Source organism: Eubalaena glacialis, chromosome 17 (genome assembly GCF_028564815.1).
Source record: "Eubalaena glacialis isolate mEubGla1 chromosome 17, mEubGla1.1.hap2.+ XY, whole genome shotgun sequence".
NCBI lineage: Eukaryota > Metazoa > Chordata > Mammalia > Artiodactyla > Balaenidae > Eubalaena > Eubalaena glacialis.
In genome coordinates, this window is record NC_083732.1 from 15,416,182 (window position 1) to 15,436,894 (window position 20,713).

A 20,713-nucleotide genomic window follows, 5' to 3' on the forward strand; every position below is an offset into this window, starting at 1 on the left:
TAATCATTCTTAGGCTGCAGGGACAGTTCCATAATATATTAGTAACTTCCTTCTAGGCCTGAAAGGTTCCTCTTTGCCTTTACTGTGTACATAGTCAAAATGAGATGATAATGTGCCGAGGTAAATTTACCCTAAAACAACCTTAACTGATGTAAGCACCTGATAAATATTATGCTTCATAAGTTAGAAAAATCAATTCAGAGAATTCAAGAAATAGGCAGGAACTAATGGGAATGTAGCATTATAGGTTTCTTGGAATAAAGGGATTTATTGCCATTCAACAGAGGTATTGAATATGGAACAAAAATGGCTTGGTTAAGATTAAGTTGTTTAGATTTGAGATTGCCTAATCTGGCTTTAATAAAGTCATTTTTTTAAGAGAGATAAAAATGAAAAAATAGACCAGTACACATCACTGAAACTCTCTGGACGTTTTTATGCTGGGTTTGGAGACCCATCCCCTGGTTGCCCTTCTCCATGGCCACTTTCAAGCTTTGACAGAGCCACTGTTGAACAAGATCCTTTCCTAGGGGTTAGTTTTATATTTATGTAAGGATCAGGCCACACTACCAAACCCACGGGTTCCCTGAGACAAACCATCCATTGTATAATGCAATAATTATTTTAAAAATCAGACATCTCTAATTACAGTATGAAGTCTTCACCTTTAGAATCTAAATCAGTGCTTCTCAAACTATCTGTGACGAAGGAATTTTTTTAATTATTATTTCTAGTCTATTGTTACTGATACTTTTGCAAGATACATTAAAGATGAATTACTAGAAAATGAAAAATTTAAAACATACAAAATTTAAGCCCAATTTTTTATTGTTGTTATTAGATTCAACAGACACATAATTACTGTCAAAAATTTTTTTTAAGTTTCTCAACATTTACTCTCAATTTCAGCCCATATTCTGTCACAGACCAGTAACTGCTGGTGGGCAGCAGTGGCCGGGGACCACACTTTGAGTAGCACTGATCTGAAGTGCCATGCACGTATTTATTCAAAAGATATACTTTACCTCTGACATCCTTTCCAAATCCTATAGAAGAAACTTTTTTGTCCACTTCTTCACAATTGTTTGGTTTCTCCTTCATAACGTCATCATCACCAGCAACATCAGGAGAGTATTTTTTCTTTCTCTTTTTCTTGTGTCGAGGAGGAAGCTTTTTTGGAAAAGTAAACATTGGGAATATCACAAGAAACATTGCAATGGCACAAAGGAGGAATCCACTCCACCTAAAAAATTGGGAAATGTGAATAGCATTTATGGCTTTGGTATTATGAGTGTGAACAAATTAGCAAAGTAGAAGTTTGTGGTGATAAATTTCTCCAGAGAAAACTTTTTACCTTCATCAAGTGTACAGCAGTAAGAAGTTAGACAACTTAAGAAAATATAGTATGGAATCCTCCCTTTCTGCAGTATAAATGAGAAATCTACGCAGTAATTATACTAGTATTATAATGACTATTACAATCAGCAGCCTGGCTAGAATTTCATTCAATTCAAGTATTTTTGAGCACATATTTGTTAGTTCTGCTAATTAACATTGTTAGTCCTACTACAGTGTGCATCTTATAATAAATCAATAGCCCATAAATTTAAGAGAAAAATAATATAGAGTCTATAGCATGCTTTCTGGACCAATATGGACACTTTTTTCTTAGAAGAAAACCATTAATATCTGGTATGAAATGTATTTCAAATTGCTGATGGCATTCAAATATTTTTCTGCAAGCACTTAAGAATGTATTAACCCTTGTTAGCTGGCCTTCCCAAACTTAACCAAGTATGGGCGGAGCTGAAGACATTTACACTCAATCTTTGCCTTCAAGAACTTACAATCTGCTTGTAAAGCGAGCTAAAGATATAAGAAATGATTCCAAGCAATTCCAAGAAATGCAAGAATGTACACAATTGTTAGATCATGTGATATAGAAGATGAATGTTATAAAAATTCAGAAGGGAAATCAATGTGTCAGACACAAAATTACTCTGTCAAAATTTTTTTTTAAGTTTCTCAACATTTACTCTCAATTTCAGCCCATATTCTGTCACAGACCAGTAACTGCTGGTGGTCAGCAGTGGCTGGGGACCACACTTTGAGTAGCACTGATCTGGAACTTGAGAAGTGGAACTTGAGCTATGTAGAATCGAGATTCTGTCTTTAGACTCATCTGAGGTTGCCATGCTGAGGAAACTAGGAAGCAAATACAGAGTAGATCTCTAATTCTAGTCCTGTATTAGAACATGTGTTAAGGCCTTGGGCTTCTTGCCTGCATAATTCCCCAGGGGCAATTTTTCAGTCCCCTTTCAACCTTTTCTTAGCAAATAGAGGTCCCTGGTCCTGCCTAACAGGGTCTCTAACTTTCCAACTAGGATTCCTCAACTCCAAACTCTGTCCTCAAAGTTTCCAAGTTCATAAACGCTCAGATTCTGGCCTCTGTATCAATACTTTCCCATCCATTGTTATCAGAACGCAAACAACATTCTAAGCATTCATGTTGAATATAACCCAGTAAGAATACAGACCAACTGCAAAGTGAAAATTCATTTTTAGAAAATAAGTGTTTCTATTAAAATGCTGTTATCAGCTACTAAAGGTCACAGCTTAACTGAGAGAATGATTCCTAGAACCAGTCATTAATAATCCAGTGTGCTATTTTCAAAGATACTTAACGTTATATCCAATTAAGATATTAAAGCAATCAGCAAAAGGTTTTATTTTTAGAAGACTGCTCAGGGCAGACTTCCAGCAATCTCAGTGATTCAGTATTTAATCACGAACCCAGTGCCTAACACAGGTTAGGTACTCAAAAAATTTCCTAAATAAATAAACTGAATGAGATAGGTGTTTTAAAAACAGAGCCATCTGTCTGCAGGGACATAGCTATGATACTATCTGGCCCTTTTTGTACTTGACTGCATACGAGGACTTTACTAACCCAGCCCTGTCATTATCTTTCTTGAATTTCTTTCTGCAAACTCTGCATTCAAGTCCCCTGAACCCCTTAGTTTCCTGGACCTCTCATGCTCTCTCCAGAAGAGGGCAGGCAGCAGACTATAAGGGGCAATTCGTGAGCTGTGGCTTCAGACTGACCTGGGTTTTTATCCTGTCTTTCCCACTTACTAGCTCTAAGATCCTGGGGAAATTAGTTTGCTTTTCTGAACAGGCTTTCTCATCTGAAAAGGAAGTAATAATAACTTTTTGGGGGGGTCATCAAAATTAATAAGACAATGTATAAGACCTAATAAAATGCCTACCCCCAAAGCAACAATAAATTCATGGTAGCTAGTTTTGTTTTTTATGTAGATCTGCACTCAGGGCTCCCACCTCCACCCACAGCCATTGACTTAAAATTATATGCAAACATTAAAGATACACTCAGAGTACCCCAAAGGGAGAAAATAACAGAAGAAGGGAAAGAATTATAGTGAATAGACAAAAAAATTTAAAAATGTTTAGGGACATTTCTAAGCAGAGCAAATCGGTCTCCAGTAACATCGAAGTTAACACATGATATAATGGTGGTGCTAAAGAGGACGTTGAGAAAAGCTAAGTAAGGCAAGGAAGTGTGCATTATATGTTGGAAAAAGACACATCAGTAAGAGCTAAAATTGAAAAGCCAGGGCTCCTGACTCCCTTTCATGAACCATTACTCAGAGACTATTCATGAAGGGAGGACAGTTAAGTACATTGACTAAAACCTCCACCCTGGACTCAATTTCTTGTCCAGCTCCCACTGACTCTGAGACTTTGGGCAAGGTGTTCAAGTCGCTGACCATCAATTTCCTCATCTGCAAAATGGGCACACTCTTAGTGACTACATGTGGTTGTTATAAGGCTTCAATGAAAATGTTGGTAAAGCTCTTAGAATAATGCTTGATACATAGCACCCAATTAATATTAGCATTATTCACTCATTCCTTCCTTCCCTCTTCCAGCATATATTTACCAAAAAACCTATCATTGCCACTAGGCACCATAGAAACTAACACTGTATCAAATAACTCTGTCTTTGTTCCAGGTAGAAGTCTGTTACAAACAGAGCTACTCAATAAACAAAATTCATTTTCAAAGAGACCCCCTAGTATACATTTCTGTATTGACAACTTTTATCATTTGTAGAATATTGAGCCATTAAAATGAATAAAACTACTTGAACATTGATTAAATTCAAAGGACTGAAATAATAGCTAACACACATTATGTAGGAAGAACTGCTTAGCGCTCCACATACATAGACTCATTTATTCCTCACAACAACCCTATGAAGTAGGTACTGCAACTATTTCCATTTTATGGATTAAAAAAACCCTCGAGGCCCAGGGAAGTTAAGTAACTTCCCCAAAGTCACACAGTTACTAGGTGGCAGACTGGGATTTAAAACCAGGGGAGTGTGGCTTCAGGGTCTGCACTCAATTGTTCCACTTTGCTACCAACTGGGTTGATGTCTACTAGAAAACTTTTAGAAAACAGCATAAAGCACTTGTAATCTTAAAGCTCCCGCTTCCTTGCCTTCTCCTTGCCCCTGAGCTGTCCTCCTTGCCTTTCTCCTTCCAGATGTTCCCTTATTGCCATGCTCTTCTCATGGAAATCTATACAGGACACAGATTATACATGGGATGTTCATAGATATATTTTAATAATCTAGTTTTCTGAGAACTTTAAAAAAAATCTTTACTCTGAATTATTTCAGAACTGCAAAGAAAACAGTAGAGACCAAAAATTTCACTATTGATCAAGAACTTAAAATTCCTGTGTCATTCCCCTACTGTTGACAAGGAAACTCCCTTTTGCATGATTTGAAAATTCTACCAGGCCAGGCTCATCTAGATCCTAGCACTTCCACCTTCAAAGAGTATTTACTTATAAAAATAACAAGTATTCTATAATTTAATTAATATTTATTAACTGCTTAGAAAATAGTGTTAAACATTATTCTCACACAGCTCAAGTTATGAGGTTATTAACTTATAATGAAACACAGAGAGAACACAAGTAGTCTAAGAAACTCTTTAGAAAGTAATTACTTGACACTAGTTTCTAATTAATGAAACTCTCTGTTCTAAAATGAAAATTTCTTATCAATGTATGCCTATTACCAATCCATGTTTAATGAATTTGGGATGCCGATACTTTGAGCGAGTGCTTGCAATCATGAAGAAATAACTACGTATGTTCAAGCTGAGGATTGGGAAGAATTCAAATGCAGCCCTTGGAGATATGGGTAAGTAACCTATCATCCAAAGCTGAAGTTCTCATTCTAAATCCTAAGCTTACTTATTTAGCAAGACAATTAAAGGCTAGCAAGTGAGAGAGTGGCTACATATCCAGCACACCCAGGGAAACGGAACTATTACCGAGTGAAAAGATTCACTAAGAGTGGGACAGTGGAAACGCAGGGCTAGAGTCCTGGGCAGTGGAGAAGGACAAAGCAGAAACACAAATATAATAAGGAAGTGGGAGAAAATATTTTTTTGAAGGCACATAAAAGATAATGAAAGCTACTATTAAAGTACACAGGAAAGTCCCGACACAGCCGCGTTCCCCTTTTCCTTCACTCTGCTGTGAAGAAAACAGCTGTCTCAAACCTAAAGAATATGGATTAAACTGAAGTTCCCAACTCCTCTGTGTTAGTTTCCTATTGCTGTGATAACAAATCACCATGGGCGGCATGGCTTAAGACAACACAAATGTATCATCTTAGAGTTCTGGAGGTCAGAAGTAAAAAATGGGTTGGCAGGACAGCATTCCTCCTGGAGGCTCTAGGGGAAAAGTTGGTTCCTTGCTTTTCCTAGCTTCTGCATTCCACCTGCATTCTTTCGCTCATGGTCCCTTCCTCCATCTTTGAGACACATCACTCCAACCTCTGCTCCAATCATCAAATCTCCTTCTCTTACTCTGACCCTCCTGCCTCTCTCTTTCCCTTATAAGGACCCTTGTAATTATACTGGACCCACTCGGATCATCCAGGATAATCTCCCCATCTCAAGAGCCTAAACTTATTCACATCAGCAAAATCCCTTCTGCCATGTGAAGGTAACACATTCATAGGTTCTGGGGATCAGGACAAGGATATCTTTGGGGATTATTATCCTGCCTGCCAACCCCTCCTAGGTGACGTTTAGCTATTTTTCATCTTCCCATTGGGGAAATTCTTATTTTAACTACAAGGGAACTATGACTCTACCATAATACCAAGTGAAATGAAAGATTTAATCAACGATTCTTACCAGTTTCCAATGAAACGAGGGTCATCCTGATTAAGGTGAACGGGACTTCTGGGATCAACGTAAAAACCAATAAGAAGTCCACCTAATAAATATCCCACTGCAGGACCAAGTGCTCCCATGACATACATGATGGCTGAGAAGACAGAAGGGGAAATGTGAAATATAACATCGTGTCATTTGTTTCAGTAGTTGTCTAATTTCAGTCATACCATGCATATGTCACAGTTAAATCCAGTTAACAACTTCCAAAAACAGAGAACTTTAGAGATCCTGTCTATGTTGACATTTGGGTTTCAAACCATGTCCTTTATTTAACTGTTGTCTGTTGTCCTCTTAGAACATCAGAACTTCTTTGGTTACTTCTGAAAGTACAGACCTGGGCTAGTTATTAAGGCAGTCACTGGATAACCAAGAGAGGCTAACAGGTAGTCTCAAGATAAGAAAAGAGCAAGAAGTAGATGTCCCTCATCCCATCTAGAAGATATTCTAATGGGCTGAGGGAACCTGAGGCCAGTTTTGCCATGAAGCTGGATTCAGCACCCTCAAAGCACTAATATTTTCAAATCACCACTTGAGAATCAAAGAAGACCTCACAATGTGTTTGGTTTATTGTTAAATGAGGAATATTACTTAAAGGTTAATAAATCTCCTTAAATGGCATGAGTGAGACAGTCCAAATGGAAAGCACTAACGCACAGCTGAATTTGAAAAAATTTTAAAGCACATGTCCAAAGGGAGAGGGGTGTTTACTGTCAGTAGATCAGAAAGGTGGTCATTCTGTCCAAAAAAATGTGGCCATCAAAATGGGCTTATAGGAAAAATGACAACAACAGATGCACTGTTATTCTTTATATTATTTTCACTGCTGTGATTGAAATTTTTAAAATAAATAACATATTGCCAATTCGTACATTTTGAGGTAGAATAGGGAATTCCTTGAAAGTCATAGAAAAATCTAGCTGCACTCCAAACACGTTTCCTCCTGTTGAAACTCAGTTATTTGGGGACAAATCAATAAACACTTTTAAGATACCCCTGTGTGCAAGGCATGATAAACTCAGGCGGATACATGCTTCTCATTTCTGTTGCTTTCGTGCATTTTAACCAAAGAATAAATAAGTGATTTGTCATATCCTTTAAATAGTACCTATTTACCAGAAAGCAAATTTGGACTAGCCCGAATCCCTTTGCCTGACTTTATCAGCTGCACCTAAATAAACACTGAATAACCCTATACTTCCTGTAACTTACAACTAGAGACAGTAATTTAACACCTGCTCCCACTTTCCTCACCATTTCAAAAGAGAAAAGCACAGTGTTTATTTATCTTACAGAATCATATGATTTTAACAATAAGACATTAGGTTCTTCAACTTCTCCATCTGTGTTTGGAAAGGAAGAACCGAGGCATAGCAGCAAGTAATTGGCATTCTTTTGCACTCATGCTTTTAATAAAATAAAATTTGAATTTTGATAAATATCTTGTTAACCTCTCTGTTTATAGCCTAAAACAGAACTCAAGAATACAAAGTACTTTTTCAGTTTCAGGTATTCCCATAAGCACATGAAGATAAAATGTATGTTTACACCTCCAGGCAAACTAGCGCCATTTACAACTCAAAACTGTAATGAGGCCAAAATGTGACACAAATCATCTCCCCAAAATTGTTCTTCTGGCGTGAAAGAGACTGTCTTAGAAACACAGATGGAGGAAAAGGTATTTCCGCCATACTCTTTATGCCTGGGGCATTTGCATGCAGCATCTTGAAGTGCCAAGAAGCCGTGTGCAGGATGTGTGCTGGCAGGACCACGCAATCAGCCGGTGAATGGAAAACCAATGAAATAACGTGCACCAAGAAACCTTAACTGCTTTACGAACTATAGATCAAGCTTTTTAAAATTCACCGATAGAATCAGAAAAATTCATTTTTATTATATAGCAAACAATGTTAAGTCCAATGGAATCACTCTCATTAACAGAAATACATACATGTACGTCTACATATGTACATCTATATAACTATAGTACATGTTAATACTATATAATATAGTACAATAACTATGCTAAATAAATATGTTTATATATTTATAAATATATATCATACATATATGTATATATAATAACTTACTACTATAGTCCCATTTAGTAAATAAATCACTCTAGCCACTGAGTTAACATTTGTTAATTCATTAACTAATGGCACTTATTCAGAGCTTTTTAGAGGAGCAAATTGTTAAAGCAAACCACTAACTCTCTCAGTCAAAAATTCCCAATCAGGACTTGAGGACATAGGGAGGGGGGAAGGGTAAGCTGGGACGAAGTGAGAGAGTGGCATGGACATATATACACTACCAAATGTAAAACGGATAGCTAGTGGGAAGCAGCTGCATAGCACAGGGAGATCAGCTCGGTGCTTTGTGACCCCCTAGAGGGGTGGGATAAGGAGGGTGGGAGGGAGACGCAAGAGGGAGGAGATATGGGGATATTGTGTATATGTATAGCTGATTCACTTTGTTATAAAGCAGAAACTAACACACCATTGTAAAGCAATTATATTATACTCCAGGAAAGATGTTAAAAAAAAAAAAATCCCAGTCAGCTCCTCCCCCAACCCCAAAGAAACAACTCTACTTGGAGTTCAAGGGCGGGACGAGTTGGCCCGCTACCATTTCAATCCTAAAACCTACTGCCTGTGCTCGGGCTCCAGGCAGACTGATTCAGAACAGGCCTGGGCAGAGCCAGCTCCCTTCCTTTGTGGCTCCCAGGGTGCGCCCCAGGCCTTTCTATCCCCCTGGATCCCACCCATTCTTCAAGGCCCAACCACGTCCAGCACTGGCCGTCCTCCCCTGAGTGATCTCTCTCCTCAAAATCCCTGTAGACAATATATGGTCTCTCCCAGTGGCCGCCACAATTTTTCTCACACATCCCTATGGGTAAGAGGTTTGAAGCATGTACCCCCAGTGTACTTTTCAGTAAAACACTGTGTACGTACCATTAGTCTCTGTCTCACAGCTTGAATCTATATTGGTAAATCCTGTTGGTTCTACCATCAAATCAGGTCCAATATGCCGCTCCGTACCTCCACCCTGGTCCAAGCCACCATCATCGCTCACCTGGAAAATTGCTCGAGGCCTTCCAGCTGGTCTCTGTGCTCCTGTCCTTACTTCCCTCCAAAGTATTTTCAACACAGCGACCTTACTGATCCTCTAGAAACATGAGCCAGATCACATCGCTTCTTTGCTCACGCCCACCAGTGTCTTCCCATTCCACTCCCAGGAAAAAAGCCCAAGTCCTTTCACGTGGCTGCAAGGACCTGGCCACACCCTCGCCCCACCCCTTGGTCTCCATCCCCCAGCTATTCACTGGGCTCCAGGCGTACTGACCTTCTCACTCTTCTTCGTCCTTCCAGACACGTTCCCACATTAGGGTGTTAGTACTTGCTCTGTGCGTGGTAGGCAGGGGTGCCTTGCCCAGAGACAGCCACATGGTTCATTCCCTTCGTTCCTCCAGGTAATTACTCTGTCCCTTCTCACCGAGACCTCACTCGGCCATGTCATCTAAAAAGTTACAACTCTTTCCCCCATTCTTCCCGTCGTTTCTCCTCAGCAAGTATCACCACCTAACACACTTTATCTTTCCTTGGTTCATCTTGTTGATCCCCTGTTCTCCCCGACCAGACCGTAAGCTCCAGGAGATTGGGGACGCCTGACGGAGGGGTTCACTGCTGTGTCCCCCATACCCAGCAGTATAGGAGGCATCATACTCACTCCCATTATTCATTACTTCCATCACCCCCACGGAGTCTGCACCGTCTACGGCCATTAACAACAGATGTCAGTGACAAACTCTTCCTCAGTGTCTATCATCTCTTGAGACACTAGCTAATGACATAGATGTCAATCCATATTTCATATAGTGAACTTGGTAATTTCATGGTTTTTGACTGTGTCTCATCAGATGTGATTATACTATCATTGGTTTTTTTTCTCATGATGAGGAGCTTATACTGAGAAGACAGGCTATTCGATGAGCTAACAATAGAAACATAAATACAAGTTCCAGTCTTTTCTTCCTGCCCCCTCCGCGGATGGTCTCACACACCTCCCCTTTGAGAGAACGCTGGACCACTCCATTCTTTTTTTTTTTTTTTAACATCTTTATTGGAGTATAATTGCTTTACAATGGTGTGTTAGTTTCTGCTGTATAACAAAGTGAATCAGCTATACATATGCATACATCCCCATATCTTCTTTTGAGATTAAATATGCCCTGCTCTTTACTTATACTTATCGCTTCGAATATTTATATTTTGTCTTTTGAAGTAGCTCTTCAACCTGGACAGCAGGAACTATATCATATATAATATTAGGTAGTAGTTAAAACACAGACTCCAACCTCCTGGGTTCAAATCCCTGCTTCAGTTCTTCCTCCTTATGTGACGTTAGCAAGTTGCTCAACCTCTCTGAGCCTCAGTTGCCTCACCTCTAAAATTGAGATGGTAAAAGTACTTCCCCGTAGGGTTGTTACAGGCATTAAATGGGTTCATTCTTGTAAAGCGTGTGACTGTCTGGCACATGGTGAGGGCTACAGAAGACTATGCTGGTTTTGTTGTTATTATTATTTCATACTAGCTGATGCACACAGTTTAGTGTTTGGGCATGGGAGGCATTCAGTAAATATTTATAGGTTGGTTACATATCTGTGTTAACCATGTCTTTCATTTTCTTTATTCTTATGCTTTGACATCTGAGGATTTGCAAACCCTGGAGGGACAGCCCCTCCCAAGGCTTAGCCAAGCCCTAGAGATGGTGAGCAACTCAAAGCGAGAGTTCACTTTTCAAATGCAAACCAACCAAGCTGGAGCCCACACCTCAACCACCTCTTTTGTTGAGCTCCACACTCCAGGCCGCCATCCACCTGCCCTATTCATCCCAGAGCCAGGTACCAGACAACTAGGGACAGACAGCACCTACACCCCAGGGCCCTCTGAAGTTATTCAGACGAGCCAATCCTACACCTGATTACCCTGCCTCACTCATTCCTTCCTGGGGAAACCACAATAAAGGCTCTCGTTCACAGTTCCTCCCTCTCTCTACCTCCAACTGACCCTGGCACTGTGTGCCCCCCTTCTTGGCAACTGCCAGAAGCAAACTATCTTTTCAATGGTAATCGTCTCCTAATCTACTGGCCTCACGAAACCTCAAATTTTCCCTTAATACACTGTATTTTAGAAAAGTATCATGGCCAAAGAATGACTATGTCCCTTAATCCCTACCCTATGCCTCTGGCTTCTCCTTTGTCTGGACCTGCTTCCCCCCTTTCTCACCAAGACATACAGTTTCCCCATTATTTGCTCATTAGTAACGGACTTAGATACAGAACCACCTGAAGTCATCTCACTCTTCCTCTCTTCTCTTGCTGTCACTTCACTTCTCATCTACCAGTTCTGTCTTCACTTGACCCCTAGCCTGTCTCCTGTAGTTTGGATATTCTTTCTCTCCTGACTATGCCTTCATCTCATCTTGCCCAGTTGTATGTTGATGTCTTCCAGTAACATCCCCTGTGGCTTGATTTGTCCCCAGTCTCTGCTTTCTATGTGCTGGCTGCATGGTCACTCCCTAGTCCTTTTCTCCAGAACATGGTATTTATTGCTTGACCTACAGCTCTATGGTCCTCATGTGCTACACTCCCCATCCTTCAAAGCCCGGCTCCTTCATGAGGCCCCCCTCTGACCTCTGGAGGCCACAGGAATGTCTCTCCTTGAATGTCACATCAAGTACTATCTGCACTGCCTACTGGAACAGGTGTGTTTTACTGCTGCACATCACCTCTTTATCTTTCCAACCAGCTTGGACGCTCCTTGAGGGAGACAGCATGAACTACACATTTCCAAATCTCCTCCAAGACCTAAAACGCAAAACTACTCACACAGGAAGCACTGAAGTCAGTACAGTACAGGGAACATGACCCTGGAGTCAAACTGTCTCAGGTTAGACTCCCACTCCCCTGCTTCTGTGCAACAGCAAGTTATTTACTCTCTCTTTTCTCAAAAAATGGACATTAAGTACGAATATGTATATAAAGTGCATAGCATATAATAAACACTGAAGAAATATTAAGTTGTGTTTTTGTGTGCTGAAAGATTACCTATTCATTCTCTAATAAATATTATTAAATATTAATTTTGTATAGATCAAACATACATTATTTAAGAGAAGGCATCCTTAACAGGTTTATAGGACCTTAAAAAATGACCTTTTCTAGAATCACTATTTTTGATAATGGGCCGGGCAGATGGGAGTGGGGAGAGAGAATATCTAGACCTTTCTTTCCTCACAGAAGTGCAGCAAAGAGCATCTTTCTGAAGCTAAGCATATGCCTATATCCGTTCTTCTTCTTCTTCTTCAATAACTTTTAGGGGTTTTTTAATGATACAAAATAAAACATGGATTCACTGAATCCATGAGAAAACTTTCAAGAGCACAAAAAACAATTATTTTTTAAAAATCATCCACAATCCCTACCATCCAGATAATAACTGTAATAAATATGTTGTACTATTCATATACTGTATAAACTTTTTAAGTTACTGGAATTATACAATACTTGTATAACTGTTTTTAATATGTTTAATATTATAGTACTTGTCTATAATATGTTTTTCACATAATATCTTGGACATTTCCTATGTCGATAAATATTTTTCTAGAACATTTGTCAAGGCTAAATGGTGTGTCACCATGAGGCTATGATGTGTCAATACTCCACTTAATAATCCTTTCCTGATGCCAGCTTTAAGCTATCACAAATGTCTGACTGAGGTTATTCCTCTGAAGATTGTATGACTAATTTGGAGCTTTGTTACTGCGTGTGTTGCACAGAACCAGACCTTCATGGCCTGAGGATTATAACTCCTGCCCCAAACCAAGCTGAGCCACGTACTTTTGTAGAGTTAAGAAGCCACACTTGATGGGAAAGGGCCCCCTTCAATGGGGGGAACCAGCTCTTCACCTTGGCCTTGGACATCACAGCAGGTTCGTCAGAGACCACTCTTGGGGAAGACTGACCCAGCTACAACTTAAGGACTGTCCCCTCGCCTGCTTCCAGCTCACGTTTCCTTCACTTATCTTTTCACAAGCTTTGTTACCTTCAGACCCTTCATTTTAATCTCCTTCTTAAATTACTCTTTACCCTATTCTGTGACCACTTATGCTTTTTACATTAAAGCCCATTAACTTCTATTTTTAATCCCATTTACCTTCACATTTGTAATGTTTCTACTGTAGGCTTAACCTTTATTATAATCTTCAAAAATTTTTATTGAAATTGTCAACCTATTGAATCAAAAAGTTGAAATGGGTAATATTTTTTTAACATCTTTATTGGAGTATAATTGCTTTACAAGGGTGTGTTAGTTTCTGCTTTATAACAAAGTGAATCAGCTATACGTATACATATATCCCCATATCTCCTCCCTCTTTTGTCTCCCTCCCACCCTCCCTATCCCACCCCTCTAGGTGGTCACAAAGCACCGAGCTGATCTCCCTGTGCTATGCAGCTGCTTCCCACTAGCTATCTATTTCACATTTGGTAGTGTATATATGTCCATGCCACTCTCTCACTTCGTCCCAGCTTACCCTTCCCCCTCCCTGTGTCCTCAAGTCCATTCTCTATGTCTGTGTCTTTATTCCTGTCCTGCCCCTAGGTTCTTCAGAACCATTTTGTTTGTTTGTTTTGCATTTTATCTTTTTAAAAACACTTTTCATCCGGGTTTTATTTTTTAATTAACTTTCAAGTTTTTCTTTTAAATCATTGATTACCTTCTAGTTATCAAACCTTAAGTAAGTTTACTTAATCTTTTAGCGTTATTTTTATTAGGCTAATTTTTTTATTTTTAAAAATTTGTTTGATTTCAAACCTTAAATCTTGTTATACTCCTGAATTTGAACTTATGTTTTTGTATTTGGCAGTTTCTCTTTCTTTTTTTTAATCCTTCTGACAAGATCTTCTTTTAACAGTCTTTGTTTATCTTAGTCTTCTCTTACATTTTGCTTATTTTGTGATCAGTTTTAGCAGTAGCTTGTTAGAAGCGGGGCTGGGCCTCGTATCACATCTGGGCCCATCTCCCCACTGTCTCTGTGGTCCTGTCCCAGCTGCCCTGCATGGCTCCTCACGCCAGTTAGGGATGGCAGCCTGAGCGACTCAGGGTTAATTCTGCCCTGGGCTCAAGGCTCGCTTTGCACACGGCTTATTTGATTAGCTGGACCCTATGATTGTTGTCTCGAATTATCCAGTAATGAGAAAATGCAAGTTCTAAATCCAAGGTCTCCGATGAATAAGCACTAACAGTAAGACAAGCCAGGCCCGCAGAGTGAAACAAACAAGGCAGAGGGCACCTCGTTCAGTTCCGCCTGCCCCGGGGAGGGTCCTACGGGTTGATCAACCTTCCCAGTGGCTCCTTGAGACGAGAAGCACAGTGCACCCTGCGATGCCAGCCTGCACCTGTTCCACCCCTGCAGTCGGACACCTCCGTTTCTCCATTTCTGGCAGAGTTGAAAGACCCTCCTTCCTCATCACAAAAGCCCAACTTGGCTACAAAATTATCTCAAATAAGGTTGTTCCATGAGATCAGCTGCGACCCAGGCAGCAGCTCTCTGAAGTCTACGGAATCTATGTTGGGTAACTCAACCTGCCCCTTGTTGGAGAGCAGGCAATTTTCTCTGCCCTTCTAGGTTCTTCTGGCTGGTCTAAGAATTCAACTGACATGAATCAGATTAACAGGAGAAAATCACACAGAAGTTTAATAACATGTATACATGGGAGAGACTCAGGAAAACTCAACTCACCAAAATGGCCAAAGCCATTATACCAAGGCCAAAGCCTTAAACACCAAGTTCAGCTAAAGACAAAACAGGATGTTGGGGGTAGTGGTTCGGGACCTCAAAGGGGAGGAAGGCAATTTCACATGGAGATGGAAAAGCAAAGATTTGGTAAATGAATGCTTGCTGGGCCAGGCAGAGACTCCGGGACACAGAGAGGAATTTTAACAAACAGACTTCTCTAGGTTCCTCCCTGCCCACACACGTAGTTCCTCCATAGTTATCTACAGTGATAGCTCCCTTCCTGGAACAGGTCCTCTATCTACACTTTTATGCGCTTAGGGGGAAGGTCAAATGTTCTTCCCGAGTCTTTTGGGCCTTGATTATTTTCAGCTCGAAATAATCCCATGCCAAAGAGATATTTGGGGTGGTAAGTTTTCCTCCCCTACACCCTAAATCCCAAGAAACGACTCCAGAACTCCTCACAGTGGTCAGTCAGGCAGCCACGAGCCTCACTGGACCTGGGAAACCGAGGGACCCAATCAAAACCAGCAAAGATCCCAGTATCACAGAGGGCTTCGCAGTCACCTCCTTCCTGGCCTCATACCCCAAATGGTTGAGCAGCGCTCCACATCGCGGGGTCACAGGTCACTCACTCAGCCATGGCGTCTGTGATGCCAGGCCCTGGGACAAGGAGGGGGCATTGCAAAGGTGAATAAGAGGGGTGCGTGGTCCCCCAGAAAGAAACATGTAAAACCAACTATGATTCAAGGCTCAGTGATTAAATACAACCAACACCAATGACACGCTGTGGACCACAGGGGAAGAATGATGCATTGTAACCGTTGAGGAGAGAGGACAGAGAGAGCTTCATGGAAAAGAGGGCTCCTGGCCTAAGCCTGCAAGGATAGGAGAAAGGACACCAGCGGCTGAGGGGTTCTCATGGCACAGGCGTGGGGATTTGGAAGCGCCCAATGTGTGCAGAGAATTGCAGGTGATCTTACACCTGGCGGGGGGAGGTAGAGAAGAGGGACCACCACCGCCGCCATCCCCGTCCCATCCGGGGGCCTCGGTACCCAGCTGTGTGCAGGCTGCCAGACCCTCTGCTCTGAGACAGTGAGGCTGGACAGCAGCATCCCACTGGCTTCCCCTACCATTCAGCATACTTAAGAAGTGATTTTCCTGTTGTTGAGGAACAAGTTACTTCCACTGTGCAGTGGAGGGCAGGCCTTCTAGAAAGGGAAATCGGGGCCCTGGTCCTGGGCCTCCTGAGCACTTGTTTCTCTCCTCCCACTCCCCTCCCCTCCCTCTCTCCCTCCTACACCAGTCATTGCAACTCAGTCGGGAGGGAGTCCAGGGTACCATGTCATGGCCGGAGGCCTCTCCTGCCACCTCATCCCTGCTGTCCCCAGCTCTTGGGAGTGTAAACAATTCTTCTTCTCACGCATTCTCCTCATTTATGGGCAGAATTCAGTGAAAGAACCACTACCATCAACTGGGGCGGGAAGGGGGGACATCTTTTCTTTCCACCTGTTCAGTTTCCATGCTCCCTTCTTTCAAGAAAAGCCATTCCGCTTTCCTTTGGGACCATCCATCTCCTCACCGCACAGTCTTGGCGGCCTGTCAGTCATGGAGCCCTGTCCTTGGTGGTTCATCGGTGGACAGGGGACGAACCCAGGCCGATCAATCAGATGCTCTTCTTCTCCTTGTAATATTTTCTCCCGGATCCCCCTGTGGCTCACTCCCCTACTTCTTCCTGATCTCTGCTCAAATATCACCCCTTAGAGTAGCCAACGCTCACCCCATATCTAACAGGACACCCCGTTCCCCACCCTCACCACGTCTGATCACCTTACCCTGCTGGAGTTCTCACTGTGGCACACATCACCATACAACATGACATTTGGGGGCAGGGGGGAGCTGCTTATTATCTTTCTCTCCCACTGGAATGTCAGTTCCGCAAGAACAAGGACTTTTTTCAGGGATGCCTTATCAATCCCTATGCACTGCTGACCATCGGCACTAATAAACGTTGTTGAACAGAGACGCCAGGCAGGCATGGCCTTCCACCCTTGAGTGAAGTAACAGAAGCCGTCAGAGTGGATTCATCCTTGCAACACTGCCCTCCATCCACGGCTCGTGCTCCCTGGATCCCTGGGGCTGCCCTGTCCTGTGTGCCATCTCTATCCCCCTTTCCCATGAAGTGCTGGGTGTGACAGAGGTGGTTCCCCTGCTTTACAGTCACAGAGCACTGACCCTCGCCCCACCCCACTCCAGACCTGACCCTTACCTCTGCCAGGCCCTCCATGGGCCACCACCCTCCCCTGCTGGGCTTCCCAAATCCTCAGAGCCTCTTTGTAACTGGCCTGGATTTGCCATACCCTCATTTGAACTTGACCTTTAATGGACCAGCCTCTGCGTCTGTGTTGCTCTCCACCTCCCACTACTCATCCCTCTCTATCCACCGCTTTCCAGTGTCCCCTCTAGGGCAGGACCTACTTTCTCAGTGACCCACGTGGCGGTGCATGCCACTAGGAACTGATGCTGACAGGGGTTTAGGTTACAAGTAAAATTCAGGCTCAGTCTCAGGACCTGGGCTCACACCCAGGATGCTCCCACAGAGAAACGTTTTGCATACCTGCCTAAGGTCCTCAAATGACCACCAAACCCATCTGGGATATAGTGATAGGAGGTCGTCTTCTTGAATATATTTGGTAGCACAGCTACTATACACAACAAGAGGACATGAAAAGCAAGCCGCACTTCACTGCAACACAGCAGCTGTGACACCAACTGACACTCAACTTGCACAGCTTCTTGAAAATTAGCCAAGGTACTTCATAGCACCAGAGCGCCAGGTTGAAGAAAAATATTCCCTCACTCATGCCTTCCACTCACAAGCACGGGCGGATAAGAGACCTCTGATCTCGGTTATTTTGAGCAGCAACTTTTTTTTCTTTTAAGTGATTCAGTTATTTTGACACAGGCCTGACAGCAAAAGAAGAGTTGCCACAGCAGTCAGGGAAGAGTCTATCACTTTGCTAAAACATTCAGAGGCATCTTAGGTCGCAGATGAGAAGATGAGGGAGATGGCTTTAAGTAGATTACGAGTGTTTTTTCCTCTCTACCATAGCAAACAATAGTTGGTTGACACTCACCATCTTTCTTTAGAAATACTTTCAAAGTCATTTGTAGTCTAAAAGGAAACACACAAGTACATATGGAAACAGCCAGTTGCACTTAATTCATACCTGGGGCATGGTGGGGGGAGGGTAATGTGCTGTGGCTTTAAAACATCAAATTGGCCACCTGTGAGTGACCACTGTCTGTAAATTTAATCTAGCCCTCAGGAAGGACCACAAGGATAGCTACTGTGAAAGCATGAAAACAAATTAGGTCAAAAATGTTTTAATTGTAATTTGGGGGCAAAAAGAAAGTTTTATTAGAAATAGACTCACAGACATAGAAATTAAACTTATGGTTACCAAAGGGGAGGGGAGGGATAAATTAGGAGTTTGGGATTAAAATATACATACTACTATATATAAAATAGATAACCAACAAGGGCCTACTGTATAGCACAGGAAACTATATTCAATATCTTGTAATAACCTATAATGAAAGAGAGTGTAAAATATATATATATATATATTTATATATAGATGTATAACTGGGACTTCCCTGGTGGTGCAGTGGTTGAGAATCTGCCTGCCAATGCAGGGGACACGGGTTCGAGCCCTGGTCTGGGAAGATCCCACATGCCGCGGAGCAACTAGGCCTGTGAGCCACAACTACTGAGCCTGTGCGTCTGGAGCCTGTGCTCCGCAACAAGAGAGGCCGCGATAGTGAGAGGCCCGCGCACCGCGATGAAGAGTGGCCCCCGCTTGCTGCAACTAGAGAAAGCCCTCGCACGAAACGAAGACCCGACACAGCCATAAATAAATAAATAAATAATTAATTAAAAAAAAAAAAAGAGGTGAGCGGATTAACTAATTGTAGTATATTCATACAATGGAATACTATTTAGCAATACAAAGAAATGAATTACACTAAAACATGGATAAATCTCAAAATAATTACACTCAGTGAAAGAAAGTAGACATAAAAAAGTCCATACTGTATAATTCAACTTATAAAATTCTAGAAAATGCAAACTAATCTAAAGTAATAAAAAAAATCAGTCTGTGGTGATGGGGCAGGAGGGGCCAAGCAGAAGGGAGGGATTGCAGAGAAACTCAAGGAAGCTTTTGGCAATGTTGCATAGTCTTACAGTCTTGATTGTGGTGATGGTTTCACGGGTACATATATATATCAAAGCTTATCAAATTATATATTTTAATTATGTGCAGCTTATGTCAGCTTCACCTCAGGGGAAAAAAAGACATTTTTCTAAAAGTGGGTTCTGGTGATGGTTGCGCAATTCTATAAATTTACTAAAAATCATTGGATTATATTCTTCAACTGGGTAAACTTTATGGTACGTAAATTATGAGTCAGGAAGTCATTAAAAAAAAGACCAGAAGGAAACACACCATGTATTGAAAGTTGTTAGCTGAGGGTATTGAAATTACAATGGGATTTTTTCTTGTTTTCTTTATAACGTTCCATATTTTCAGGTTTTTCTAATTGAATACAAATTTTAATAACCAAAAAATGTTTTTCAAACATACCTTCTGGAATTAGTACTTTTATCTCTTTCAGCTACTAATAATCAGCTAACAAATGTATCATCTTTGTGTAAATTTATAATAAATATATTTTTTAAAACTTGAAGGAAGCCTATACAGGATAATGGACTTTTTTGTTGTTCTTATATCTGTGGCACCTCCTACAGGGGCACCTGACACATAGTAAGCACTCAGCGCACACCTGATGGATGAGAACACAGTATCTGTAAAGCAATTCTCCATTTTTTTTATGATTGATCTGCCCAATAGTTCATGATGACTTCTCCCAGGCTAAATTATTATAATAATTAGGGATGGGCAAACTACCGGCCAAATCCGGTAAATGAAGTTTTATTGGAACCCAGCCATATGCATTCATTTATACATTGTGCGTAACTACTTTCAACCATAGCAGCAGAATTGAGTAGTTGCTATAAAGACCGTATGGCCCTCAGAGTAAAATATTTACTATTCAGCCCTTTATAGAAAAAGTTTGCCTGGGAAAGTGGGAGGTACAAACTATCGGGTATAAGATAGGCTACAAGGATGTATTTTACAACACGGGGAATATAGCCAATATTTTGTAATAACTGTAAATGGAGTGTAACCTTTAAAAATTGTTTAAAAAATAAAAATTTTTTTTTAATTCTTAAAATTAAAAAAAAAGTTTGGCAACCCTTATAATAAATAATGACAGTCATTTATTGCATATTTACCATCAACTAAATGTTTGCACACATTATTTTGTTTCTTAATTTTCACCTCTAAGGGAGTTATAATCATCTAAGCTATGGATATAAATCACAGAGGTATGGGTGAGATGTTGTTTAAATGCATATCTGGAAAAGCCACTTTTCTATAAATGTGTTATTTTTAATCAGTTATCTATGTAGAGTATAAATGTAAAAGTAAGGAATATTTGTATTAAAAAGAAATTCATTTGTAAAGTCCATCTTTCCAAAGTTAGCAATTTCTCAAAGATTT

General features: G+C 41.1%; 1 protein-coding gene across 1 annotated transcript in view; it reads right to left on the minus strand.

Moving 5' to 3' along the window:
• SLCO5A1 (solute carrier organic anion transporter family member 5A1) overlaps window positions 1-20,713 on the minus strand; it is a 122,577-nt gene that overhangs the window by 67,212 nt on the left and 34,652 nt on the right. The window contains exons 2-3 of the mRNA XM_061171935.1: window positions 6,243-6,375; window positions 1,026-1,243 (exon numbers count right to left, since the gene is read on the minus strand). Of these exons, the coding sequence (XP_061027918.1) occupies window positions 1,026-1,243; window positions 6,243-6,375 (351 nt within the window). The remainder of the gene's footprint in view (window positions 1-1,025; window positions 1,244-6,242; window positions 6,376-20,713) is intronic.